Source organism: Filobasidium floriforme, assembly GCF_021052385.1.
Source record: "Filobasidium floriforme strain CBS 6241 chromosome Unknown HD553scaffold_4, whole genome shotgun sequence".
NCBI lineage: Eukaryota > Fungi > Basidiomycota > Tremellomycetes > Filobasidiales > Filobasidiaceae > Filobasidium > Filobasidium floriforme.
In genome coordinates, this window is record NW_025763625.1 from 110,797 (window position 1) to 136,592 (window position 25,796).

At 53.8% G+C, this 25,796-nt stretch overlaps 8 protein-coding genes across 8 annotated transcripts; 3 read left to right on the forward strand and 5 right to left on the reverse strand.

Moving 5' to 3' along the window:
* Positions 1-2,621: 2,621 nt before the first annotated feature.
* HD553DRAFT_339623 (uncharacterized protein) lies at positions 2,622-3,269 on the reverse strand (the record flags this gene model as incomplete). The annotated part of the gene is made up of 2 exons (XM_046182463.1): positions 2,622-3,076; positions 3,203-3,269. 2 exons carry the CDS (start codon positions 3,267-3,269, stop codon positions 2,622-2,624), a joined length of 522 nt encoding a protein of 173 aa, XP_046038688.1.
* A 1,046-nt stretch (positions 3,270-4,315) lies between these two features.
* On the reverse strand, positions 4,316-9,387 carry HD553DRAFT_268648 (uncharacterized protein; the record flags this gene model as incomplete). The annotated part of the gene is made up of 10 exons (XM_046177589.1): positions 4,316-5,244; positions 5,365-5,906; positions 5,967-6,357; positions 6,397-7,876; positions 7,961-8,109; positions 8,206-8,341; positions 8,567-8,774; positions 8,874-8,911; positions 9,005-9,200; positions 9,293-9,387. Coding segments are annotated over 10 exons (4,164 nt in total), but the record flags the coding sequence as incomplete, so codon positions are not given.
* Positions 9,388-10,558: 1,171 nt separating this feature from the next.
* On the forward strand, positions 10,559-13,261 carry HD553DRAFT_171786 (uncharacterized protein). The gene is made up of 4 exons (XM_046176898.1): positions 10,559-10,745; positions 10,812-10,933; positions 11,009-11,865; positions 11,955-13,261. Exons 1-4 carry the CDS (start codon positions 10,632-10,634, stop codon positions 13,217-13,219), a joined length of 2,358 nt encoding a protein of 785 aa, XP_046038690.1. The 5' UTR covers positions 10,559-10,631; the 3' UTR covers positions 13,220-13,261.
* HD553DRAFT_306051 (uncharacterized protein) lies at positions 13,188-20,193 on the reverse strand. The gene is made up of 11 exons (XM_046179219.1): positions 19,739-20,193; positions 19,216-19,636; positions 15,694-19,143; positions 15,543-15,631; positions 15,199-15,481; positions 14,828-15,126; positions 14,443-14,764; positions 14,120-14,384; positions 13,988-14,058; positions 13,781-13,925; positions 13,188-13,709 (listed from the first exon to the last, which is right to left on the reverse strand). The coding sequence occupies exons 1-11, from the start codon at positions 20,110-20,112 to the stop codon at positions 13,303-13,305; spliced, it is 6,126 nt and encodes a 2,041-aa protein (XP_046038691.1). The 5' UTR covers positions 20,113-20,193; the 3' UTR covers positions 13,188-13,302.
* A 240-nt stretch (positions 20,194-20,433) lies between these two features.
* Positions 20,434-21,183, reverse strand: HD553DRAFT_306053 (uncharacterized protein). Its single transcript, XM_046179220.1, has 3 exons — positions 21,000-21,183; positions 20,679-20,878; positions 20,434-20,597 (listed from the first exon to the last, which is right to left on the reverse strand). Exons 1-3 carry the CDS (start codon positions 21,140-21,142, stop codon positions 20,515-20,517), a joined length of 426 nt encoding a protein of 141 aa, XP_046038692.1. The 5' UTR covers positions 21,143-21,183; the 3' UTR covers positions 20,434-20,514.
* Positions 21,184-21,509: 326 nt separating this feature from the next.
* Positions 21,510-22,238, forward strand: HD553DRAFT_339628 (vacuolar protein sorting 55; the record flags this gene model as incomplete). Its single annotated transcript, XM_046182464.1, has 4 exons — positions 21,510-21,531; positions 21,669-21,761; positions 21,856-21,940; positions 22,043-22,238. The coding sequence occupies 4 exons, from the start codon at positions 21,510-21,512 to the stop codon at positions 22,236-22,238; spliced, it is 396 nt and encodes a 131-aa protein (XP_046038693.1).
* Positions 22,239-22,450: 212 nt separating this feature from the next.
* Positions 22,451-23,694, forward strand: HD553DRAFT_171827 (SAM-dependent RNA methyltransferase). The gene is made up of 6 exons (XM_046176899.1): positions 22,451-22,601; positions 22,667-22,724; positions 22,783-23,219; positions 23,284-23,309; positions 23,370-23,421; positions 23,493-23,694. The coding sequence occupies exons 1-6, from the start codon at positions 22,568-22,570 to the stop codon at positions 23,582-23,584; spliced, it is 699 nt and encodes a 232-aa protein (XP_046038694.1). The 5' UTR covers positions 22,451-22,567; the 3' UTR covers positions 23,585-23,694.
* Positions 23,493-25,549, reverse strand: HD553DRAFT_171853 (putative ARF GTPase activator). The gene is made up of 5 exons (XM_046176900.1): positions 25,389-25,549; positions 25,226-25,315; positions 24,949-25,148; positions 24,579-24,876; positions 23,493-24,498 (listed from the first exon to the last, which is right to left on the reverse strand). The coding sequence occupies exons 1-5, from the start codon at positions 25,447-25,449 to the stop codon at positions 23,804-23,806; spliced, it is 1,344 nt and encodes a 447-aa protein (XP_046038695.1). The 5' UTR covers positions 25,450-25,549; the 3' UTR covers positions 23,493-23,803.
* Positions 25,550-25,796: the final 247 nt, after the last annotated feature.

The window sequence follows — 25,796 nt, forward strand, 5'->3', positions numbered from 1 at the left end:
GCTCGGGATGGGGGTACAGCTCGGGGTGGAAGCGTGAGTTCTTTCTCATTTGTCTCTTTCTTCTCGTTCGTCTCTCCCCTTCTCTTTTCGTCTTTCCCCTTCTCATTGGTCTGTCCCCTTCTCGTTCATCTCCGCTCTCTCTCTCTGTTCACATTATTGACCATCCATCTCTGTTCATTTTCGTTCGTCTCTGTTCCCCCCGTCCACCCTCAACAAACACCACATCATCACCCCTCGGCCTCCACACCACCACGCCTCGACCAACCACGCCTTTGCTTATTTCCACGCCTCCATTCATTTCTGTTACCGCCACTCGGCCAACTATGCATCCATTCATTTCCGTCACCATCAACTCGACCGACCACGCACCACGCCTCCGTCCGTCACCACCACTTGATCAACCACGCCTCTGCTCATTTCCACGCCTCTGGTCATTTCCGTCACCATCACTCGATCAACCACGCCTCCGTTCATTTCCGTTCGTCTCAGTTCCATCCACCATTCAGCGCCGCGCCAGGGTGAGTGGGGTTAGGGGTCAGGGCCATCTGCGCATCGGCTTACTTGGTGCTGGTTGTACGGTTAGGAAGGTAGCCATATTGTCAATTATCTTGATGAAACCAAGTCCGATTCCAAAGACAACGATGACGAATACTATCCAGACCATGATGATGCCAACGATCATGCCCATACAGATGTGGAAGATGTCGATGCCACTTCGCAAGTTGATGCCACTTTGCAAGTTGATGCCACCCCGCAAGGCAAGGGCAAGGACACGGGCAAAACGTACCGACTGCCTGCTCTCAAGGCTCTCGCAATGGATCCCCATCTTCACCAGAACACATCACAGTGTCGAGACTACTTTCGAGAGTGGAACAGAGGCAAGGTAACGGACGAGGAACGTAACGACTTTGCAAACGACTTGAGTGGCCTTGCCAGTTGGCTCAGAAGCAAGTGGATGACCGTCAAGACGGATGTCTCCATTGATGGGCCCGAGTTGAAGCAAAAGGTGAGTGTCCCAAACCGATCATACAGGGACTTATCACCAACATTGCCGTCATATTGTGCAGATCTCCAAGCAACCCTTGCCACCTGGGAAACCATCAACGCCTTAAGCAGACACAGCACCTCTTCTCAAGAAGGGTAGCTACAAGATCACCTCGTCCGAGGACGTTCCTTTCTATCATGTGCTCGACGACGCCTTGGCCCTCAAGGGGTTGAGTTCTGTCAAGCCCGAGAAGAAGGAAGAGCTCGTGTCCATGATGCCCAACGCATCTGACAGGTCCATGGCAAAGGATACGTGAGTCCTCAACTGGTCGCCTGTCAATTTCCAATAACAGATGAGCTTACGATATGGACGGTATGGGTTCTTGGCCAAAGCCAAAGATGCACCTCATGACTGGCGTGTCAACATACCCTGAGAGAATGGTAACAAACAGGTTCACAACACAGAGAACTTGGGGCTGCCAGAAGACGGCCACAGGGGTACCATTCATCTCGGTCTCCATTGTGAATGACGTGGCAAACACTTTGGGCCTTTCAGTGAGATTACGGGGAGTCACCTGCGCAAATGTTTGCATACAAGAGTGGAGTTTTTACCAACTTGTTCTTGGCATCATAGGCACAACCACGTTGTGCAATTCTACACCGCCACGCCCCGTTCTTTTGCATTGTTGGCAGCATAAACTCTGTCTTGGAACCGGTCTGGGGCTCTGGGCCAAGTGGTACAAGAACGTCTGGCTACTCGCTTGGGACCGCACTGGAGGTAAATCCCTCTCCATTGACAACTGTCAACTGTGGTTGCAGATGGCTCTCTTCTGTAACAAGCAGAGCGCACCCCACACGCACAACAAGGACACCCAGTACTGCTGGGTCGCCATGTTTTGTCACGGCGATTTCACTGGCGGCAACCTCATCTTGCCTCAGCCCAATTTCGCCATCAAATATGACCAGGAATGCTCATTTACCTTTGTTCCGACCTGCTCCACCACCATCACATCTTCAAATTCAATGGCACACGCATAGGCATGGTTAACTTTACCCACAGTCAAGACATCACAGTTCTGCAAGACGACTTGCAAGCCTAGGTCAATGGGGTCAAGTGGGAGGAACTCAAGGTCAAGCATGAACTTGATAGGCGAGAAAAGCTTTGGGAGCGGAAGAAGGAAAGATCCGCAGGTACCACCAAACCCAACAAGAAGATGTGCACCAAGTTCAAGAAGCGCAACATTGTGCGAGAAGAGCAGGTCTAGGTTGCCATTGGTGAGCCAAACAAAGCAAGAGAAGAGGGAAGCGCACCGCGAACTTGGACAGATGAACGAGGTCAAGACAATGCTATGAGCGCGGCCGATGGTATTAGGCCTGCCTGCAAGCCTGAAATAGTGTCACGCAAGACTAGATTGTAGGGGTAATGTAATGAATGTAATAACGGATGTAGTACAAGGGTGCTACATTACAGCAACTACATAGGGGGTGTTCTAGATATACTCCGTATGGGAACTACCATCAAAGGTCCCTGTAAAACTACCTGATGGGGCTGTGTGGTACAGGTGCCGCGGGGACTATAACACCAATGTCAGTGACTTCTGCATGCATGCCTTTATCACCACTTGGAATCTTTCCACTCACAGCCTGACCTCCTGCAACAGGAGCAAATGAGTGGCGGAGATGACATCCTCGATGTCCACGAACATTTTCTGGTATATGGTCCAGATCTTGCTGCCGGTGATACACTTAACATAAGTGAGCCAGCCGGGAAGATCCACATGAGGCTCTGTGAGAGCATAGGCGGAGGTGAACAAATACCAAGCGTTGGCATCGATCAAGTCTGCTATGGTTCCCATGTCAGGCATCCTGGCAGACCGTTTGACGTGTTTGATAGCAGTCCATCCGTGATTTAGTTTCCAGCCATCTCCAAAAGAACTGGCAGTTAGAGACGCTGGGACTGAGAGGCAGTTCATGCCTATGTAATTGGTGGACGACGGCAGGGACTGCCAACACATGTCCATCATCTCTGCCATTGTGGTCTTGGTGATCCTCCCAGGATCTTTCCAGGTTCGCCAGTAGGTACTGTTCATCACTATTGTACGTGTCAGCAGGTCCAGTTGTATCACAACAAGAGAAGGATAGAGAGACACAGGGAGAGACACAGGGAGAGACGCAGGGAGAGAGTCAGAGCACTCACTATAACATGACAGCAACTCACTGCTCAAGATGGTCCCCAGTTCCCTCCTGATGACCCCTTCAAAGTTGTTGGTGGCACCCTGTACCATGGCCAGTCATTTCAATATGCAGCCAACATGCCTGTTTCAACCAACATGCCTGTTCCCCTGTTGGACGAGCCGAAACAGAATACACTCATGAGGAGCATTGTTGGGTTTCCAGACGACCATCAAGCCCTCGTCTGCCTTGCCTGGGCGTAGGCAAAAGATGCATCGTAACGCAAGTTCCTTTGCAAAGCCCTGTCCAGATGAATGTTGCAAGGGTTATTTCAAAATTGAGCGTCCCCTGAGTGATGAGGGGCCAGGAGACAGGGATGCTTGTATGTGGTCTCGGTCTTTCGTCAAGGTCTGACCAATGAGGAAGGGGGCCTGATGGGGTATGCTCCTGATTGGTGTTGAATTGCTGATATCGTTGAAGCGTGACGGGTGCTCTGCGTAGACACTGCAAGCATCTTCCAGCATAGACAGCAGGTTCAAAACATTCGTATCTGGCTTGGTTGTTGTTGGTTGCTATTTGGAGAGTGCATTGACACTTGTGGCAAAGCGGAGTCCGACTCCGACCATCATCCGGTATATCGAAGATGGGAGCCACCGTACTGTGGCATAGCTTGCAGGCCAAATCCGTTGAGTTGAAGTGGTCTGGGCGATTTAGAGATATGGCCATAATGTATGTCTCACATGGATGGGCTCTTGGAGGATCAGGACTTACATCACACGTTGGGCTGTGAGTTGAGCTCATACAGGTGTTCGAGCACTTTGCACGCCCACACTGCACGCCCACCCAGCCCCTGTGGAAGTGGGCGTGCGAAGTGGGCGCGCAAGATCACATGATATTGCCTATCTGCACGCCTAGGATGGCGACGCCCACCAGATGATTATGTTCGGGGCGTTAAGTCGCCATCGGCTCTAGCGAATTGCAAGACTAGTCAGGAAATTCTCGACAAACGTGATATAATATCCGTTGGAACAAACAGCCAGTCGGCATAGACACACATGATCATGCTACACACTCTCTGGTCCACTGCATTACAAACTTTACAACAAGCACCTGTTCATTATTGTGTTCGTATCGCGGTATCCGTTCTCCATCCGAGTCATCAAGTAGTCGTGACATCGTTTCCTTCTATTTCGGCGGCCTCTCCCCTCGCCGCGGTCTCCTTCTGCTTGCGCTCCCGTACCCGGAGGGCAACAATCTTTTTCATCAAGTCTGCCGTTTCGGTCTCGAGGTCCTCGATTTTTTTGCTGGTTTGTAAGTAGTCACGTCTAAGGCTGGGTGGAAGTTGGTTGATTTGCCTCGGAGTCAGGCTGGGTCCAAACCAGCGCTTGTCTATGGCACTGAGCTCGGGCTTTTCCGGTCGAGGTGGTCGAGCTCGGTCCGCCCTTGCTTGAATGACGCCTACAAGGCTGGAGAAGCCAAAGTCGTCCTTGTTACGTACGGGCGTTTTGGGCTTGGCCCACGTCTGGCTCAGAGGCGCCGCCGACCTAGCATATCGGGCCGCAATGGACGAGCCACTTGTAGGCGGCGCGACATCTCTCCGGGGCGCAGAGGTAGACACGTCGGACAGTATCGAGGCGATCGATGGCTGTGCGCGCTGATGTCGCGAACCGCCAGCAGCCCGGATCTGATGCGAAAGCTTGCTAGCGAATCCCGCGCTTTTGAGACCGCCTTCCAGTAATGGGCTGTTGTTCGCCTGTCGCGAAGCGCTTCTCGATGGCGCTTCATCCACCGCTTGACGGATCGAGGAAGGAATAGGCTCCAATTGAGGCGACATGGTACTCTCGCGGATAGCAGGCCCGTACAGGTCTGAAGACGGCGACAGAGAACGCTGGTCTCGCACCCTGTCCTCTGAGACGGACGCGAGGGATTGACCAATAGAGGGCAACTGTGGCGTGGGCGTATTGCGTTGTGGCTGATCCCGATCGTGATTGACCTTGCTGATCACTTGATCTATCTTTTCAACAATATACCCTTGACCAGCTCCCCGCTCAGACTTTTTGACGATCGTATGTAAAAGGTCGTTTGCACCTCTCAAGCCGGTAGTATATTGGCTGGCATTGGCAGGAGGAACGGGCACCTCCATCGGCGTGCTCGGCGCCGTACGATATACCGATTGATCCGTTTGTTGTCGCTCGAAAGCGGGCGAACGCAGCTCCTCAACCTTGGCGTCGTTATCGACTTCAACGTCGACCCACTCGTCATGGACGTATTGGCTAATGTCAAAGGTCTCGCCCTCTTCGCTAATGTACGAGTAACGCACTTCGTCCTGACCCATCATCGAGCTTCGCGAGCTGCGGACGACTCCACGATCGGCCACCACGACGTCGATTCCCTGGTCGGCGTTGGGATGCGTCGACAAGATGGCCGTCTGGCGGGCTTTCGTTGCAGCGCGTTGTTCAGCGATGATCTCTTGAGGGGTTTTCGCTCTTTCCGTTGGCGCCTCAGGAGCTGCGGCATCAGACACTCGACGCTGTTTCAAAGCTACCTCGTCCATGGGGAGTTTTTCAGGGTTTGACATCCCGACTGTCCTCGGGCCGATCCTTCTCAGGAAGAATACCGGATCAGTCGGTCTAAGATCGTGCTCCTGTGCAGAAAGCTCCCTAGCCCATTCGCGTGAACGACGACGGTTCGTCACGCTCTTGTCGGCAATCTTGAAGATCGGAGGGACGTCATAGGCATCCATCAACTTGCTCGAGGCGTGTAGTACCCGCTCTGTTTGGTGCAAAATCAGCAAGGCTCTCTCAAAGCACGACTGTGGCATGAACTCACCATCGCCATGTTGCGTCCTGACACCAAGGCCATACCTCACCCGCAACATACTCCTGCGTTTGCCGACCTTGTCTTCTACATCGTCGCCTCCATCTACGACGCCCTCGGTGATACCGAATCGCTCAAGGGCCGATTCGATGGCTTCTGCGACTGTGGCGGTCCTCGAAAGCAAGAGGTACCGTTGTCGCGCTTCATCGGGAGGAAGTCGAGGCGACTGTTGAGTGGCAGAGCGCTCCTTGACCATGGACCTCGGCAGAATGGCTTCGCTTTGTGGGTCGAACATCATTCCGTCAGGCAAGTCGCCCAGCTCGGCAACAACGTGCAGGGTGAAACGTGCCGAAGGCGAAGTGATGGAGTCTGACGGCGGAAGGCCTTGAGTACTGATCGGAGCAGGCTTGTTGTCTCGTCGACCTGCTGCTTGACCGTTTGAAAGGGTGGGACTATCGGCATATGCATCGTCCTGCTGGTTTGGTGGTGTTTCCGCGCCATAGTCGCCAAAGTAGCTCGTCGGTTCCCTGTCTCGGGGCCGGCGGTTGAGGAATAGCTTGACATTCGAGTCATCGCTAAAGTCGTTGAGCGAGAGCTTGGCGATGGCCGGATGCATCGACAAGTTGGACGATATCGAAGAGATGGAGCCAACTGACGAGCGCTTGACGGTTCTGGTCATCGCATCTTGTTCCTCTCCGATCCTCTGACACATCATATTGAAGGCTTGTAAAGGTCTCTGGCCGGAACCGAGCGCCAATTCTTCTCCGCCGACCTCTTTGATCGTCAGGAAATACTCATCGAGATCGCTCTCACGAGCGCCTTCAACGCGGAACCTTTGCAGGGCCTGCTTGACGAGATCCCGCGACGTAGTCGTGTCGTTCAGCAGGACAGTCTTGAAGGTATACTGCGTATCGACGTGTTCGCCCGAGAAAATGCGCAATACGTTCAATAGCGGTCCGCCATGAGAATTGGCCGGGTTGAGTATGATGCTCCCGGGTCTAGCTCCGTTGTGCGATCCGGTCGCTCTGGCAAGCCGCTGCGCTGCTGACGACTGAGCTACCGTTGCGGCTGCTTGAGTACCATAAGCCCTCGACGCATCGATAGGTGGCGACGAACCGGGTGATCGAGCCATGTATTGTTGATACAGCGCTTGTTGTTGTTGATCGATCTGCTGTAATCGGATCCCCTGCGGTGAAACGGCGCTAGGCGAGTTTTGCCCGGATCCAGACGAATAAGCAGGTCGGGCGGGCTGGAATGGCGAGGGGTTCCGATCCCCTTGCATCTGCATGGGTGGCGAAGTCACGCGGCTAGGCATACGGATATCAGGCGAGTCCTGCAATCTCGAAGGATAGTCGTGCGATTGTCGTTCTGATTCGAAGCTAGCCGCTGAACTACCTTCTGTGAACGAGCCAGACCGTTCGTCCTTGTTCTTCTTGTCCTTGTCCTTTTTCTTGCCAAATAGACCGCTAAACACGCCGCTCCGTTTCTTCTTGACGATGGTCCCGCTCTCCTCGCCATTCTTCTTGTCCTTCTTGCCGGGTTTCCTCCCTGCCTCGTCGTCATCTCGTCCTGCCGACGAATCGGGCGAGGTGGACATGCTCCTGAAACTGCCCTGGGTGTTGATAGAGGTGCCCCCGAGTGACGAAGCTCCGCTCGCGTCCCTCTCGCGAGGCTGTTGTTGGCCGGCGTACGGTCGTCCGTTGGTCACAGGTCCATGGCCATTTGCCAGACGAGAATCCTGCTGCTGTCCATGCATCTGCTGTTGCTGCATTTGCTGATGCATCTGCTGCTGATATTGTTGTTGCTGCTGATGGTGCCGCACTTCTTGCTCCGACTGAGGCTGACGTTGTTGCACGGGCTGTCCTGGCGATTGATGCTGCTGTTGTTGCTGTGGACCTCCTGTCTGCCCTCGCCCTGAGCTAATATCGACCACCTTGCTCTCGATCCTCACTGGCGGACCCAACACCGTCGGTGCCGACCCGTTCACTTGCGCCACAGCAGGCGTCATGGTGATCCGTTTGGGCTCCTGATCAGGCCTCAATTCCGCCGGATCCATCCTCGTCTCGCCGACCATCCCGCTCTGTTCCTGATGCTCCAGGTGCGCAGGAGACTGCTGGACCATCGGCCGTTGAGGCGCTGCGACCGAGCCTGACCTGGCCCTGACTACATTCCCTGGTCCATTCGAGGCGTTGGACCTCGCCGACATGTCGCCTGCTGCTACCCCGAGCTCACGCTGTTGAGCTTCCGCCAGACGTCTTCGCCGTTCTCGTTCTTCCCTGACCGCAGTGTCGTCCCATTCCATCCCATCGTCGGGCTCCATCTCGTCCGGATCGATGCCCACTCCAGCAGCCGATCCAGCCGGCGCATCCTCATACCGATCAGGCGTCCCCGCACCATTCCCCCGATTCTGAACCTGGTCCGCGAGGCGTTGTCGCTCAGCGACCGGATCTTGTCCTTGTCCCCGTCCGACATCGCCTTCCTGCGATCTGCCCACGACGCCTTCCTCGGTCCCGAAATCCTCTTCGCTCTCATCATCCTCGTACCTCCCTTCCCCTTCATCCCCTTCATGTCCCATCCCAGCTTGCGCATCCACCTCGTCCGCGCTCCCGGGGTCCTCGTCAGATCCGCTCTCTTCGCCGCTCGTATCCGACCAGGTCTTGCCCGGATGATCGACATACGTCGGTTCGGCAAAGATGACCCGGCGTTTCTCGTCCCCACCAAAGTCGTCCCCACCGCCACCCGACGCATTGTTGCTGTTGTTGTTGTAGTTGTTATGATTGTTGTAGTTCCCGGGCTGCGCGCTGTACGCGGGTGGAGGGCCGAACCCCGGTGGCTGGTTCCTCATCTGATGAGGCAAGAAATCAGGTCCCCGGATCTGCGCTTGGATGTGATGATCCAACAAGGCCTGATGCCGTTCTTCCATCGTCGCCGCTGCGAGCTATACCACCAGGACCAAGACCAACGATACCAAAAATCAGCTTCTCTTACTTCTTTTCTCACTGCATCGCGTCGGAAGCTAGAGCCGACTCACATCGACGTTCCTATACTTGTTCAACCTAGCCAACCTCTCGAAAGGCGTCTCTATATTCTCTGCCGGGATATACCCTACTTCCTCGGTCTTGAGCACCTTGACGAGCCACCAGTACGAGTTGGTATCGTCCAGCAAGATCAACGAATCTCCTTTCATCACCGAAGCTTGGCCTTCTACCGTCGCTATAAAGGTGTGTCTGATTGTACGTCATGAAGCGGGAGAGCGAATTTGAGTTAGCTCGGCTTGACAGGTCGTGTTTGCCGGTGAGGAAGAGGAAGTGAGGCTTACAGAGCGTAATGCAGCGTGAAATTGATATCCTCATCCGGCATCCCTTCCGAACTCGCATAATCATCATCATCATACGCCTCTTCCGCATTCCCATTCCCGTTGACATTCCCATTCCCATTCCCATTCCCGGCAGCATTGTGATTCGCATTCTGGTTATCGTGGATGATGATCGTCTCATCCCCTTCACCATCACCATCCCCTACACCATCCCCACCACCATCTCCATCAATATCTCCATCGCCGCTTCTCGCTACTTCTCTTTCTCCTGAACCTTGTCCGGTCTCACTCGTCTTCCCTAGACCCTGCTCGGAAATAGCCCCGATGGAGTTGGCATTATTCGGGTACGGGTTCGTACTCGAATTCGTACGCTGTTGATACCCGCTCCCGTACCCTCGGTTGTTGGCTTGGGTCGTATCGATGGACAGGCTTTGTCTGGGTTTAGAAGGGGGAGAGGAAGAATCGGGGTGTTGTCGTTGTTGTTGATGCTGTTGGAGATGATTCAGTTGTTGGGGATGATACTGCTGTTGCTGTTGTTGCTGGCGCTGTTGCTGCTGCTGCTGTTCCGGATGTTGTGATGGAGACAAGCCTGACCGTACGCCGGACTGTCGGTACCGTCCATCATAAGGACTCTCCATCTCGTCATCCTCCTCGACGTCCATCGTCGAATACGCCTGGTTCTGCTGATCATACTGTTGATGCTGATATTGCTGTCGTTGTTGTTGTTGCTGATGGGACATCATCATGGTCGTCATCACTTGGATCCTACAGCTTCCAGGTTCGTTGGCCTTCGCCTCCTCGACGTCGTAAAGGTTGCTTGCTCGATTCCCCCTTGTGTGAGACGGATGGAGAATGACCTCGGCGGAATGTACGTTCCAGGGCGCGTTTTCCTGGGTGAGGGCCGTTACAGCGGGCGGTAAGATGTTGCTACCCTGAATCTCATGAGTGCTTCGTTCCTACTAACATGAGAGACCGAGAGTGTTGATGCATGTATAGAGTATGCATGTATGTGTATGTATGAGTACATCTGTACGAGATTGTTGATCAACCCTTCTCCTGGGAATTGATCAAGGGTCTCCCTCGAGTTGATGATGCCTTTGACGCGACGCGTATCTCGGAAGCAAATGACGAGAATTACGTCAGAACGCTTCGGATGCTTATCAACACATCGGATGTATAATTAGCTACCGGGCATCCGATTAGATGTTCAAGTGAGCAAAGTTGCAACTCTCCGACCCGTTAGATATCAGATACAAATCAACCTCGGCTCATCATCGACAGAGTTGGGATAAGAGTATATAGCCCAGGAGGTTCCAAGCTGCTCATATACCTGGTCCGCAAGATGGCCAAGGAACTGTCAGATTGGATAGCTCCCTGGGTGGACAACCACTACACCCGGCATGGGACCGACCTCGGTCGAGAATACCAGGACGGGAAGAGGATCCAGATCATCCGGGTAAGTTCATCGGTTATTATATACGGCTGCTAACACTGACTGACATTTGCGATGTATATACGCCAGTTCGAGACATGGAGAGATCTTAACAATCCGCAAGACAAGAAACAGATCATCGCGCTCGGGACGGACAAGGTCCATTGCGTCAGGCTCGTCTTCGATTCCGACGCGACCGACCGGTACTGCGAGTAAGTCTCCCGGATACCCCCACGCTCAAGATCACTGCTCTTGTTGGATATGACGCTGATAGCGGCCATGGCCAGACAACGCGGCCCGGGCAGACCCATGACGGCCGACCTTCGCAGCATCTACCGTCTCAAAACCTACCGCTTATCCCTTCCTCTCCTCAAATCCACTCGAAGGAGTCCGTTCTTGGAAATCTACGTCAAGGACTGGGAATGGTGGTGCGGAGCTACGAGCGAGATACAATTCTGCGAAGACCCGATCGATATGAAGATCCCGCTGGAGATGGACGAACAAGCGAGGGTTCACCGGGATTGGAAGGAATCTCGGGATCGTGATCACAGTGAAGACAGGGCGATCGGGGCGGGGGTGGCAGGAGGAGAGATAGATGTATATGAGCAGTTCAGGCAGGGTGGGATGGGAAAGACGACGGAGGCGGTGAGGAAGGATGCGAGGGCGGCGCTGGCGATCTTGTGGCAGGCACATCGGGGGGCTCTTCAAGCCGAGACGGTCCAGATCGCACCTGCACTTGTCAATGATGCCAGCGCCAGCGCCAACGTCGGTAACAAACCAGACGCCCATATCGATCAGGATCCAAATCGGCATCAGGACCAAGATCAGATCGACCCGAGGATGGATATCGACGACGACGACGAAGAATCCCCGCCGAACAAAAATTCCTACGAAGCGCCTCCCTTCCAAATCCCTCCCAACCCGAGTCTGAGCCATCCAGATCCGACACCAACACCTTCCCCCTCCTCATCCTCGCCGGACCCAATCGTAGAGAAACTCCGAGCGGGCGGGTCGACCCCGATGGAACTATACGAGCTGTTGGTCAAGAGGCAACTCGAGGGGAAAAACGTGGATTGGGCTTTCAGGCCGGCTCGATCATTGGGTGGGGAGGCGGGGTTGACCAAGATCTTGGATGGGATCACAGGTGAGTGTTTTGTGAATCGGGCGAATCGCGCTCGAGAACTGAGAACCGGCGCAGAGGCTAATCGATATGCCGATCTTTTGGTACATAAGTGTTCGGTCTGAATCTGGACGAAGAGCTGGACGATTCGGATGAAGAGGCCGAGATCGAGAGACCGATCGTCGACACAAGACGACCGCGCTCACCTACAAAGGAAGTTGCCGGTAGTTCGAGAGCAGGGAGGATGATGAAGATGCGGCCAGCGCTTTCCGACGAGGATGACGATGGTGATGGTGATGAGGGCGATGATGGTGTTGAGACAGAGGTCATCAGCGAGGAGAGCTCGGACGACGACCAAGATCAGAACGAGACCCAAGATGCGGACAAAGTTGGGGATCGAGATGAGGTTGAGGGCGAGGTCGAGACAACGATCATCGCCACGCCGGCAATCTCTACGCTGCCCAAAAGGGAAAGAAGTCCCACTTACGAATGGTCGCTTTCACCCCCTGAACCGAAAAAGGCCACAAAAGAAACCGAGTTAGCACCTGAGGGAGAGATCCGACAAGCCGGTCCTCTACCGGAGACGACCACCGTGGCCGTTGCGGAAGAGGTCGACAGTATGTTGATGATCCCTCCGAACAAAAGCCCGGAACGAGTTCCTATCGAGCAGGAACTACCCGACCATGCCGAGACCCAAATTGCGGCAAGCCTAAAGTTGCCAATCAATCTAGCTACGGAAAGGCGATCGACGACTCCTGCGCAGAACGATCTGCCAGATCCGCCTAGAGCGCCCGCGCTCACCCTGCCGAAACGTCGACCCAATGTCAAGCGGATCCGACTTGATACGCCATCATCAGATGAGGGCGAACCACTACCCAGCGTGTTGGGCAAACGAAAGACTTCTTTGTCGTCAACGCCTCCAGCCGAGGGGTCGGAACGGGAGAGCAAACGCTTACAAAAGATCAAGAAGTTGAAGCTGCTCGAGGAACAGATGAAGAAAATTCAAGCGAGCATTGATGTCGACGATGAGGAGGAGGATGTCGAGGAAAATCCTGTTGGTGTAGAAGAGCCGTCACAAGTCCCCGAGGAGCCGGATACTCGGCAGACCGAGGTTCCGACCGAGGACCTACCGGCGTCTGGCTTGGCCACACTCGCGGGTCATGAGGCAGTGGCATTACCAATGACAAGCGAATCAGCCAACAAGCCTGACAACTCCCCACCAGGAAACGCTGTGGGGGAAAAGATCCCAAGCGTACTGCCCGAACTACCACAGCGCCCAATACTGAATCAGCCCGTCCGCCACGAAGGTCTAACCGTCGGTGAAGTCATTGCGATCGGAAACGAATTCCGCGCTTTCCTGCAACAGACTCGCCGATGATGATGATGATGCATAATATGACAGGCGCATGCAAGATTATAATACACTACACATGTAGACTATGCCATTATTATGTACCAGGTCTATTCGAGATAGGCCGACAAGTCGCCTACCAAGCCTTCAATTCGCTTCAAGACCTTGCGGGCCGCGCCTTCCACGGCACCGTTCTCGTCCTGCAGGCACTCGCTCAAGAATTCTGCGACCGTCTCTGGTGCGAATTGAACGAGCTCTTCCTGGTTCTGCCACGCCTTTTCCAGCACGATCAATGCGATCAGCCTCTCGTTCGCATTGTCCGACCGGGTCGTCATGAGAATGGCCATATTGAAGGACTTGAGAACGCTCTCTGACGTTGTCGATCCGGCGAACGCTCCGAAACACTCGGCCAAATGTTGTGCTTCTTTGACATTGTCCGATTTGAGCCTGGAGAGTCCCCCAATTTGCGATACCAATACGGGAACCATCGCCTGGTATCGTTGCTCAGTCCAGTAGACTATGACGAGATTGGGTTTCAAGTCAGTCGCTTAGGTCCTTACAGAGATGACAATGACTCGTAAGACTCACCTGCATCGTCGACCTGGAATGACGTCGTCAAGGTCGCGATTACGGATCGCCACAGCTCAGTGTCTTTGGAGGGCTTGATCGCTGCGGCGCTCAGAATCTCGGTCGTCAAGGGAGACAAAGTGTTCAAGTACGGGGTCATGATAGACTGAGCCGACGATCGATCAGCAGATGATCCATGTCACATTCGCTCCGACTTGCGTGACTTACCCTAAACTTGCTAAACAGGCCGCGAGTAATCCGATAAAGCGAGATCTTGCGTCGATAGAGCACGTCATCGTCTGAGAATGGCATGAGGATCAATACGAGCTTGAAGTCTGTTCACCTTGTTCTTCGACTTACCTTGTGGGTCGGTATCCGACCTGATAGCAGCCCAATCGTACATCCTGCCGAAGAGTGGCTTGAAGGTTGCTTCGTTCAACTTCTCAACCATGTCCAAGAACGCAGGCAGAATGAGACTCTCTGTGATGTTGGGATGCACCGGGTCGTTGCATAGATCGAAAGCGTCCAGGAACAAGGCAAAGACAGCCTTGACAAGCGCAGGCAACGAAGCCCTGCTCGCATGTCGGATTGTCCTTTGGACGAGCCGGAAATATTTTTGCAACGCCTGTGAACAGCGGACTCTTCAGCTCAGAATGTTCGGTGTGGTCGTAGATGTCACTCACGTTATCGGATCCACTCAGCAGCCGCGACCAAAGAGCGACAACGACTGGTAACAAGTTGGGCGTGGGTACCCGTTTGGCTACGCTGGCGATCAGTGCATCGAAATGCTTGCCCGACCCGCTGACATCCACCTGGATAGCAGCAAGCAGCGAGTCGCCCAGCTGTGCTGGAGCCATGAAGGTGGGCACGGCCATGACGACAGCTCCGATGAGATCGATGGCCGAGTTGACGACTCTCGTCTCGTCGGTTTCGGAGGATAGCTTGTCGCGGCTCAACTTGAAGAGCGGCGCAATGTGTGGGATCATCCTACTTTCCAAGCGTTTGCTATGAAGAACGATACTCGTCAGCTCTTGCCTAGATGAGAGAACTCGAGCTCGAATCGCTTACGTCAAGTCCACCAATAGATCCATAGCAGCCAAAACTTCGGGACCGTTGGTATCCAGCTGAGCGATCTTGGCAAGAGGCGCGACTGCCTGTGCAACAACGACGTCTTCTGTGTCTACGACAATCCTGGTGACAGCACTGATAGCTCGAATGGCCAGAACCTGTAGCGATGCTTCAGTCCGATCGAGGATCGCATAAGCAGCTCGCAAGATCTCTGTCATGACGTCGCTCAAGCTGATTCGAAGATCGCTCCTGATCAACGGGACCCGCTCGACCACGAGATCAAGAGCTCGCGCGACAAGCTGGTAATCCAAGTGTGTGATCAGCAAATATGCTCATAAGTCACCAATGCGGAATCAAACCCCTCAACTCACAGACGCTTGGTCCCTCGATAGCAAATCCTGAGTGACACTGATGAAGCTGTCCACGGTAATCTTCTGCAAAGCGGCGTCGAGAGTGACGGCAAGCTCAATCTGAAACGCCTTGGTGTCGAATGACGCGGAGAATTCGGAACGTGGCTTCGCAGATAAAGCAATGAGCTGCCCAATGATGTTTCGGATCGCCGCCTGATCCTGCTGAGATGCCGAAAGCCCTTGCACAACGTCCCGCACGATATCAGTCATTACCGAAGCTCTCGGTCCGAGAATGGCTTCGGCACTGCGATGCAGCGGATGTGAGCGAATTCAGGGGGGTCGGTAGCAACCGTGATGGGACTTACTTGTCTCCAAAGAACAGGAAGGCTCCTTCGTTTTCCTCAGTAATGGTTGACGACAACCTCGATATCTCGCTCAAGATGTTTGAGACGGCCTGGAGTTAGATGCAGCTTAGCATTGGACTTGCGACGAACTCTTATGGACCATGGCACTCACTTGCAATCGGATGGAAGGCTCGAATCGCGCGATAAGGGACTTTGCGAGGCGCGACGAATCGCTGTCAGCCTTGAGCCTCTTTCCACTGGTCGCCAACAACATGATGATCGGTGCGAGGAAATCCGAAACACCCATACACGTGACGAGGTGGACGTAGAAGGGCAGAGTCCTGTGTTTGGGAAGCCTTTGAGCCATGTCCGCGAAGATTCTCAACAAAGGCCTAGCTTCGATGAAGAGGCTGAGTTCGCTATTGGTCTTGTCGCGCATAGATTGTACGATGACGGGAACAGTACTCTCGACAGTCTTCTCTACCACGGAGAAGCTGTATGCATCATCCCTCTGGAAATCGCTAGACCCCACGTAGGTGAAGATGGGCATGACGTTGTGTAGAACGGCGTCGGGGACCAGGCGAGCGAGACTGCCGATGAAGAGCAATGCCATCTGCGATGTGCGTGGGTTGCTGGAACTTCGGATGAGCTTGACCAGAACCTCGACACCGAACGACTCGCCCTGGAGCTGTCGCTTGTCTCGGATCTGATCCAGGATGTTGATCATCAGCGTCAACAAGGACTGTTCAACAAAGTCGGCCGAACCACTGTCGATGTTCTTCCTGTGGTCTAGGATAACGGCGAGGGTATCAAGACCAAGGGTCACCAATCTAGGATCGACAGGGATGTCGGAAGCGTTCCTCGACTCCAGGAAGCCCATGAGAGGAGCAATCGAGAAGGTCGGTTCGGAAACGTCTTCCGTCCTGGTTCGCTTGCTACGAGAAGTATCCTCTGGTTCGCTGACCTCGGTAAGTTTGCGCAAGATGTCAACCAATCCATCTCCACCCAGAGGCATGTCGCGAAGCAAAGCCTTGCATGTTCTGCGAGACCCGTCGCTAAAAGACGGCAAGCCTTCGATGACCGCCAATACCAGCTGTTCCTGCTGCACGAGGCCGAGCTGCGCGAAGACGTCCTTGTTCAACCTGGTCAGGATCAATTCCCGAATCGTGTCCGAAACCTGACCCGCTCGTTCCGGTACATTGCGGTAGACGAGAGAGAGGACAACCTTGAAGAATCCTTCATGGTTGCCCTTGGCGAATTGCTTGGCAGTAGATAGGTCAAGCACGTCAAAGAGCGCCGTGAGGAAAGCGTTAGATTTAGCGACCGAAAGTCGCTTCAGACAAGCAATCTCCTTGCTCTGGGGCTTGTCCAGATCCTCGAATATGCTGGCAAGACCGTCGAGTTTGGTGACTTCGCTAATTTGGCCCAGACTACGCAACAACTTGACTCGAGGTCCATTCAGCTTCCAGCCTACGACGTGTGAGGTCAGTGACGCGATGATTGCGCGGCAGATGTTGGCAGCCTTCTTATTTTCCGCGGTAGCGGGGTGAATCAGGCGTCCATGGATGATAGTCAGGTAGTCCTTGTCCGTGATCAATCCGGCTGCCTCTCGCAACAGGGCTTCGAGGTAGAACCTCGATTCTTTGGCCTGAAGAAGCTTGACCTTCGAGGTTTCAGGACCGTACAGGTCGTCGACCGCATAGATGTCGTCGATCGCATTACCCATACTGGCATGGATCTGATTCAGGAGGGCGACACCGGCCTCTCGAAGCGATTTTGCCTCGTCCATCAAGAGCATCAAGACGGATGGAATCAGGCACTGGAAATCGGTACGAGATTTACCATCAGAGTCCCCGCATGCAGCGAGGTAGGCATGTCCGTGGCTTGCGGCACAAAAGCGGATGTCGACAGGCTGCCTCTCGTCGGTCCAGGTGTCGGCCAAGAAGACGAGCGATCGCTCCCGTAGCTTCCCAAAGACGGAATGTAGTATCGATCTGGCTGTCGCCGACGACAGGGTGCTGGAATTGACCAAGCTGTAGATGCCCTTCAAAGCGGTCCTGACCGACTCGAGCTCGTTTACATCAGAAGGCATGACCCAATGGCGAATCGCAGGTGCCAGCTTCATGTGTCGAATGCCAACGAGACAATGTTCTTGCAAAGCGGCCAAGGTTTTGGCTTGAGTGGGCTTCGAGTACATTCTGTCCGCCACTTCGGCCGGTTTCAGAGCCGCCTCCACGTCGTCATAGACGGGCCATCGAGGGATGACCTTGTTGAGCTCCGACAGGACGAAAGGCTGGACGGCAGGTCCGATCTCGGCCAGGAATTTGGAAACAACAAAGAGCGCATGAGCTCGGACCATGTCGTTTTGCGAGGCGGTCTGATCCAAGAGGAACTTTGCGTTTCCGGTCGCTAACGATTCACGAGCCAAATTTCGCGCCAGGATAGTTGAAATCTTGTCAATCTTTTCCTTGTTGGTGTTTTCATCATTGTCTTTGCCTTCGCTCTCCGCAAAGACCGCCTCGATGCCCTCGATTGGAGGCACCGAGCCAGCGGGAAGCGCCAACAAAGCTTTCCAAGCGGCAGTGATAGTGACCTTGCGCGACTTCGTAAAGATCACGACGGGGAAGATTATCTGACGGAAGATCTTGCTTTGAAGATGCTTCTCATCGGGGAACCTCGCCGGGAGAGCGCTGGCGAATGTCACGTGCCTGACGACGACATCCCGCTTGGTTTCCCCCTTGTACATGGGCACAGACAGAGCATCGACGATCTCGGTCGGCTCTAGTAAAGACATGACGGCCTCGCCGTGCTTATAGATGGTCTCGATAAGCTCTCCCTCGTTTTCCGTCAAGAGACCCTTCAAGATCATCCGGATCGATTGTCGCTCTTCCGGCGTAAACGAATCGATAGCACCAAGCAGCTGATCGATCCCCTGGATCCGGCTGGGCAAGTCAGCAGATACCGCCTGGATAAAGGGCGAGATATCGTCCTCGTCCATGCTGATATCCATCGCAGCATCCTGCCCATCAACGTCGATCGCCTCGCCGATATCCACCTCCATCTCGTCCGTTCTTCGCGACTTGCCCGATTGACCCTTGGGCAGCAGGGCATGGTTCCCAGCAGCCTTGATAGCCGAGGCCACGATGTCCGGATATCTCTGATCCAGCAGACTGTTCAAGTACTGTCTCGCCGTAGAGTCCTCGCTCGTCTCTCCTTCACGAACGCTACTACAGTGTTTGGCGATCGTCTTTTTCACGATAATCGGGACGTCGGTCTCGTTGATGATGTTCCTGACTATTGACGATCCAGCAGCGGGTCGTCTCAATGTCCAACTCGTCAACATCTTCAAGCTCCTCTCCAGCTTGAACTGTTTGGCGCTGGCAATAACCGCCTGAGAAATCCGTTCTTGATGCTTGTGCGTGCCAAAGATTCTCTCCCAGTCGGATCCGAGGTCGAGCATCCATGCTTCAGGAGCGTGTTCTAAGCAGATCATCAGGGTCAAGATACGGTGGACCATGTCGACGTCCTTATTCGAGGCTAAGCTGGAGATGATGGCACCGTAGGGAGCCGATGCAAGAGGGATGGATCGGACGAATAACAGCATAGGTGCGTAGACCGCAGGCTACCAGGACAAGACACGGTTAGCGATGACTGCATCTGGTTGAAATTCGATACGTCAATGCAAACGACTCACAGCGAAATCAGGTCCGCCCCGCTCTACGGTCACCGCCCTGACAAATCCTTGTACTAGCGCCTTGACGACATTCTCCGGAACCCCACCTTCTCCCCTAATCTTCTCTAGGAACTCCACCAAGATAGCTCCCCAAAAGTTCAACAGCGTCCTATGTGTGACTCCCTCTTCCGCAGCTTTCGGAAGCAAGGCCAGTACCCTCTGGAGGATAAAAAGCGACTTGTCTTTGGCCGGTGCCATGTACCGGATCAAGAGTGATCGATCAAGGGTCTGAGGGGACTTTTGAAGAGGATGAAGTAGGCTGAAGTAGGGGGATTTGTTCGTGCTCTCGAGGCGGATGATCGCGAGCATACGGGGGAATTGGGTAGAATCGTGGTAAGGGAGGAAAGCTTCGATGACGGCGTCGACATTGAGTTCATGTACCCTGAGGAATTTGACAGGCAAGATGACAAGCAGAAATGATTCTTAGCCAAACGCTGTTTCGCATGATACGGGTCTGACAGCAGGCTCGCTCGGTACCACTCACCTGAACCGCCGTACCAGCCATTCGAAGCACTTGGCCCCCGATTTCAGAGCCAACCACTGTGACAACCTTCTCAGACAGACTTCCAGTTTCCCATCCAATTCCCGGTTCGTCTCTTTCGGCAACATCATCCTATCCGTGGCTTTGCTCGTCTCGGAGAAGAAATCATCTTCGAACCGCTCCATTCCAGGATCTATCTCCAACAACTCTTCAAACCCGGATACTGCTACATTATAGATGGCGTCCAAGTCCATAGAGGCCGCCTGAGCGGGAGGGAAGAGGTATGATTTGCCGCTGGGTGCTCCATGGTTCGAGGTGATCCGGTCAGCATCTAGGGAGGCAATCCCTCGGAGTTGTTGTGCGAGAGAGGTGGTCATGGTGGAGATCTATATTTTTCTGAGCCGGATCTTCTGACCAGGAAGATGGGCGTCCAGTTTTGGAGGGGCGAGGTATTGGTACAGTAATTGTTTCTGAAATAGAGATACAGCGATACAACCAATACATGGTCTTGGACGTTTGACCATTACAAGCTTGTCGAAACGCTCGCTGAGGATCGAAATCTCGCGATTCACTTCAAGTCACGTGACAAGCTGAGAGAGCCAGGCTAAGAAACGGTTACTATAACTTACGGTCAGAGCATCGAAAACGACAGACCTCCCCTCGTGTACCGTTAAGATCATGCTCAAAAAGTGAGAAGATCCGGAAATATGCTCGTGATATGCCATAATAATACAACCATTCATCTCCAAAAAACCAACAAGCCCAGCCCAGGAGCGTGATCATGCTTGCGCCGCTTGAATGGCCTGCAAGATGTTGCTCGACTTCATCCCCGTAAGATCGATCATCTTGCTCGTCCCTTCCGCTGTACCATACCGAACAGAATAGAGATGTTTCAGTGGCTCGCTCAATGGCCGGATGATGGTGCAGAAGGGGTAGGATTTACCAAATTCGATCGTCATCCTCGGCGTCCTCCTCTCAGCCTTCTCCTTGGAACCCTTCGACTCTTCCTCGGCAGCCTTGGTGGCCCGCTCTTGAATCTCCGGATCCTTGGCTTTTGTACGTGAGCTAGGTTTCCGGTCGACGTGGAATTTGACGGTGGGGTTCGAGTAGGCCAGTCGGGGAAGGGTTGTTGATGTGAATTGTCTGTGAGTGTTTATGTTATCAGCGGTGATGTCAACTTCAAGCCTTATAAAAGCCTCAAGGGCGGAGACCTTCGAGCTGAAGCGGTACCCGAATGAGGCTAGTATCTGATCGTCCTACTCACTTCACACCCCGTTCTTCCAAGTTGGCCACATAGCTCAACACGACCCCCCTCACTGAACTAGGTAACGTTTCGGCCCCAGCTCCCACTCGGAGTGCTTGAATAGCTTGTACCGCAGGGAGCTTTTTGAGAGATTGCTTGGTCATAATTGCGGTAGTATCGAGTGATCTTATGAAGGATAAGGGTCAGCATATCAGCATGCGACAGGGTCTAGAAGTTATGGGTCACCATGAATCGTTTCGATGATGAGAGATCGGTAGGATAGCGGACATTGACACATTTTTTACTGACGCCATCCGATGTCCGTGATGTTCGGGCGCCACCACCCCGAGGCCGGTTGAACCGATTCGAGCTCGAGCTGTACACTCAACGGACCTACACCTTGACGTTTACCGCTTAGAATCCAGGAAGGAAGGGGAGCTCCCACACGTTGCACGGAATAAAGGACCCTTCACTTTCTCCAGTATCTGTCTTTCGCTATCAAGGGAATTTGAGAGTCGAGTTGCTGTCACCATGTTCTCCGCCGGACTCAAGAGTAAGCTCAACACGTTCAATCCCTTAGTAGAATCTTCTTGGATAGCTCATCATTATCTCTTCTTTCGTTCTCCCTCGTACTTGCTCAATCATCAAACGGAATGCCGCTCTACGTTTGGAAACACCTCGACTTCACAGCCGTCGTCGGTCTAGCCTTTGTCCTCGCGATGGGTTTCCTGCTCGTCATCCTCTCGTGTGCGCTCTGGGCGAACTGGTTGCCGCTATTAGTCGGTGAGTACGGCGGGTGCTGTCAATTCAACTGCAAAAAACCACCGAATTACAGGCTGATCTCATGGCACTCGGCGTTGACTTGGGGGAATGATAGCGGCGACATTCGTCATTGCGCCGATACCCAACTCGTTGTGTTCGAGGTTCGCAGGAGCAGACGACATCTCCCCGGAATACAACAGGTGAGTCCTCTGAGATCCTCTCATTTGTTTCTGCAGAGACCGTGCGGGTCTGCCATCACTGCCGCCGAGAGGAAACGTCTAACTCCCGCCTTTATATCGCAGCTCTTATACCGACTTTGGCCACTTCCTAACGGGCATGCTAGTCGTAGCAGGGTTTGCCGAACCCCTCTTGTTCTCGCATGCCAACTTGGTCGAACCAGCTGCATGCTGGATGAGCATGATCGGTGGCGGCCTGATTTACGGGACGATCTTGACGTATTCGGGGTTGTTCGATGAGGGCAAGGGGTATGATTTCTAGATGCCAGAAGTGGAAGATGGTAACGAAAGGGCAGGGTGTAGCAGCGTTGTAATTGTATAGGTCGGTTTGTATCGATCGAGATCCACGGAGATACCTCCTAAATCAAGAAGCAAGAACCATATCGTCAGCTCGCAGCCTCGTCAGGTGCTGATCGATGGGCGGAAGCAGAATTTCCCGAATCGGAGGTCGATCGTTGACCTTTGACGGTTGCGACGAAGTTACGAAGTGCTCCGACACCTCTCCTCTAGGCCTTTAACCTCTCTGAGTCTTGCGCTATCTTGAGCGGCCTTTCCAGTACATAACGAAGAACAGCTCGAGGTGAGAACAAGATGTCTGCAACGCCCGCACCCAAATACATCATCGGTAAGAGCCTTCCACGCTGTTGAAAAAGAACCCGCCCTGAGCTGATCCTCTTTATCGCACATCAGAGCATATGGAGGAGGATGACGATCAGACCCGAACACTACCGCCATGGGTCCTCTTAGAGTGAGGCCAACTCGTCAGCTACCTAGGATCAACGCTGATGGAGGCCCGCTTTATGTAGATACGGCCAGATGCTCAAGGTCGCTTCCCCGAGTTCGACGGTCGGGTTCACCTCCCTCTCGGCGTCGACTCATGCCAGCATTAGCACCCAACTCGACACTGTCGTATCTCAGACCTCGTCGTCCTCATCCAAGCCTCCGGCGAAATTCTTTGCCTCCAAGGAAAGCATCCTCACCTACCTCGCCTCTGCTTCTCCTCCTATTCCCATCTCCAAAGTCTGCCTCTTGGACCCCAAGGCGCCCAAAGCTCTCTGTCCGGAAGACGGTCAAGCGGGCAAGTTCGAGTTCTTCCTCTTTGGAGGAATTTTGGGAGACGACCCTCCAAGGGATAGGACGGGCGAGTTGAGGAGGATGGGCTTCGAGGGGAGACACTTGAGAGATGTGCAGATGACGACGGATACGGCATTGCACGTGACCAAGCTCGTCGTCGAGGATCAGAGTGAGTCGGCAGAATAGGCTTCTTATAGATTTAAGGTTCTCTGATGAATATGTGTGGAATATAGTCCCTCTGGAAGACATTAAATACGTCGTATGTTCAGGGTCTCGGTCGGTCGGTCTGCCTTAAGCTGATAATCGACCATATTTGCAGGACTACCCGACCATCACCTTCAACCCTAGAGAAAGCGTAGAGATGCCCTTCCGTGAGCCTTTGTTGATCGACCCCGTCCTGCTGAAACACATCTGACGTCTGCCCAATTCACCTTTGACACAGGATACGTGGCGGATGAGAAGGGAGAACCCATCTTGCCCGAGGGGATGCGCAAGCTGCTGGAATCAGACTTGAACCGGACGTTCGAGTTCTGAGTGGTGTTGTACGATCATGTACGGAACATATCAAGCGTATACGACGAGAGTGCCAGATTTTGCGTAACATGGGAGATAGCCGGAGATCCTTCCACGCCGTCATTACGAGCAGATGAGAGCATTAAAAGTATAACGGCGAACCGGAGCGAAGAGAAAACACAAACACATGTTTACAACCACCTGCCCAACCTAGCATCCCGAAACAAGATGTGCAGACACTCAGAAAGCCTTCCAGTCCTCGTCCCAATTCTCATCGTCCTTCGGCTTGTTGTTGTCGCTGTTAGCTTTCCCGCCCCTAGGCTGCTCGACCGACCGTCTAGGTTCAGAAACGTCGTCCCTGAATCCTCCGAGCGCCGCCGCCTTGCCGTCATCCCAATCGCCCCAACCATCGTTATCGTCATGATGATTCCCTTGCTGTCCACCTGACCCGACCTGTCCGTACCCTTGATACTTGCTAGGCCCGTCCGATCTCAGATGTCCCAACCGGTCCGTGAAATCCAAGTCCACTCCAGCTCGTTCTTTCGCCAGCTGGTTGGCCCTCGCCCACCCTTCCCCGGCTACGCTGCTCAGCCACCCCGTCGTAACTTTTGCTTGTTCCGCAAACTTGCCCGTCAAATCTTTGCCCTGGGCGCCGTACTGTTCTCCCAAACCCCCTAGACCGCGTTCGTTGAATTCGCCGACGGTCTGTCCGGCTTGTTTCATACCCGGCTGAATGACCGACTCGTTGATCGTCGACCCCGCTGCGGCCACGGCAGAAGAGAAGAGACCCCATCCTTTCGTCAGCGCCGACAAGGGGTCTGCCTGCAGGTCTTGCAGCGAGGGCACGTTGTGCGAGGACATGGCGAACGAGGGGTGGGAGGTGTTGCCACGGGAAGGCTCGATGGGTGCCGAGCCGAATCCGACGTATTTCCCGCCTGTTATTGTCAGAAACGCATGTCCGAGTCAGTCTGGGCTTGTCCCTCGGATTTTCCAAAATGGAATCCCCATCACTCACCCTGACTAGGAGCGATATCGTCCCTCCTGCCCGCATTAGCAGCACCAAGACCTTCGAAGAACGACTCGTTCCTGCTCTTCTGCGTCTGTCCAGCTCCCAACTCCCCATTGGCAGCCCCAGAAAACGGGCTCGCCGTCCTGCTACCTCCAAGGCCGTTCATGTTGTTCTGACTCATCAGCGGGCTATTTCGACCGCTATTGTTGGTGTTGTTGTTGTTGTTTACGGGATTAGGCTTCTTGTTGAAATTGGCAGGAGGAGAGGATTTCTTGAATTCCCCACCGGCGACTTCGGTGTTCAACTGCATGTGAACGAAATTGATTCCATTTAGCAATTCAACGCACAGCGGAACTCGATCCGATTCTCGACCTACCTTTTCCCGATACTGAGCTGCAGCCCACGTCTTGTACTTTTCCGCTATACTCTGTTTCTTCACATACCCACCCTCCGGTCCGTAATTCTCCATAAACTCGCGAAAGGGGGCGTTACCGCCGTGACGCATCTTGTTCATCTGATCTTCCGACCACTTGTCCATAGTCAGCGATCGGATGAAGGACAGGTGTACCCCAAGACCTAGAGCAGAGAGAACAGGTAAGGTAAGTACAGGTGCGGTTTGAACAAGGACGAAGTTGAAGGAAAAAGGTACTCGCCTCGATGAGCTCCGGAACATTCCAAACAGACATATGTTCCATAGCTGACAGAAGCCCATTGTGGACTAGGGGTTCCGCAGTCCACGCAAGCTACGAAAGAGTTTACGGGTTGGTGAGGATGAGCGATGTAGACCGAGGGATCGAACAACTCGTCGTGACTCACACTTGTTTTCGGGTTGGGCCATCAGGCCGAGTAGCTCCTTTTTCTGATAGTTCTCCGCCATCTTTGCTGTTGTTCCTTCACTTGATACCGCAGCCTGACACTATATTCAGTAGTCAAGGGGTCGTTGATCGTTGATTGGTTTCTGATCTGAAGAAGAGGCAGGTTCGACGAATCTGATCTGATTGCGACCTACTGGACCATTGCTAGCCATGCTTCGGGCCCATTGTTGCTCGCTGCAGACAGGGCTGAGACTCTGCGTTAGGCCGAGGAGAGCAGAGGTTTGCCTCCGTAATTACATCCGGTACCCATTCATCCCCCTGCCGGTCCCGGTGCATTTGCCTGCTGATCCCCGCCGTTCCTGAGTTTTATCCCTAGCGCGCAACCTCGCACACCGCAAAGAGGAACACC

Excerpts from the sequence above, each read along its gene's own strand:
- HD553DRAFT_306051 (XM_046179219.1), bottom strand. The coding sequence starts at position 20,112 with ATGACCACCTCTCTCGCACAACAACTCCGAGGGATTGCCTCCCTAGAT. Across the intron at positions 19,637-19,738 it reads TGGCTGGTACGGCGGTTCAG|GGTACATGAACTCAATGTCG; the intron begins GTGAGTGGTACC and ends CAAATTCCTCAG. Across the intron at positions 13,710-13,780 it reads ATTCCAGGTCGACGATGCAG|TCTACTGGACTGAGCAACGA; the intron begins GTGAGTCTTACG and ends ATCTCGTCATAG.
- HD553DRAFT_171827 (XM_046176899.1), top strand. The coding sequence starts at position 22,568 with ATGTCTGCAACGCCCGCACCCAAATACATCATCG. Across the intron at positions 23,220-23,283 it reads GCTCGTCGTCGAGGATCAGA|TCCCTCTGGAAGACATTAAA; the intron begins GTGAGTCGGCAG and ends TGTGGAATATAG. Across the intron at positions 23,422-23,492 it reads AAGCGTAGAGATGCCCTTCC|GATACGTGGCGGATGAGAAG; the intron begins GTGAGCCTTTGT and ends CCTTTGACACAG.
- HD553DRAFT_171786 (XM_046176898.1), top strand. The coding sequence starts at position 10,632 with ATGGCCAAGGAACTGTCAGATTGGATAGCTCCCTGGGTGGACAACCAC. Across the intron at positions 10,746-10,811 it reads AGAGGATCCAGATCATCCGG|TTCGAGACATGGAGAGATCT; the intron begins GTAAGTTCATCG and ends TATATACGCCAG. Across the intron at positions 11,866-11,954 it reads GATCTTGGATGGGATCACAG|TGTTCGGTCTGAATCTGGAC; the intron begins GTGAGTGTTTTG and ends TTGGTACATAAG.
- HD553DRAFT_171853 (XM_046176900.1), bottom strand. The coding sequence starts at position 25,449 with ATGGCGGAGAACTATCAGAAAAAGGAGCTACTCGGCCTGATGGCCCAA. Across the intron at positions 25,149-25,225 it reads ATGTTCCGGAGCTCATCGAG|GTCTTGGGGTACACCTGTCC; the intron begins GCGAGTACCTTT and ends TCTCTGCTCTAG. Across the intron at positions 24,499-24,578 it reads CGATATCGCTCCTAGTCAGG|GCGGGAAATACGTCGGATTC; the intron begins GTGAGTGATGGG and ends TGACAATAACAG.
- HD553DRAFT_306053 (XM_046179220.1), bottom strand. The coding sequence starts at position 21,142 with ATGACCAAGCAATCTCTCAAAAAGCTCCCTGCGGTACAAGCTATTCAA. Across the intron at positions 20,879-20,999 it reads TTGGAAGAACGGGGTGTGAA|ACAATTCACATCAACAACCC; the intron begins GTGAGTAGGACG and ends AAACACTCACAG. Across the intron at positions 20,598-20,678 it reads GAGGATGACGATCGAATTTG|CGGAAGGGACGAGCAAGATG; the intron begins GTAAATCCTACC and ends GGTATGGTACAG.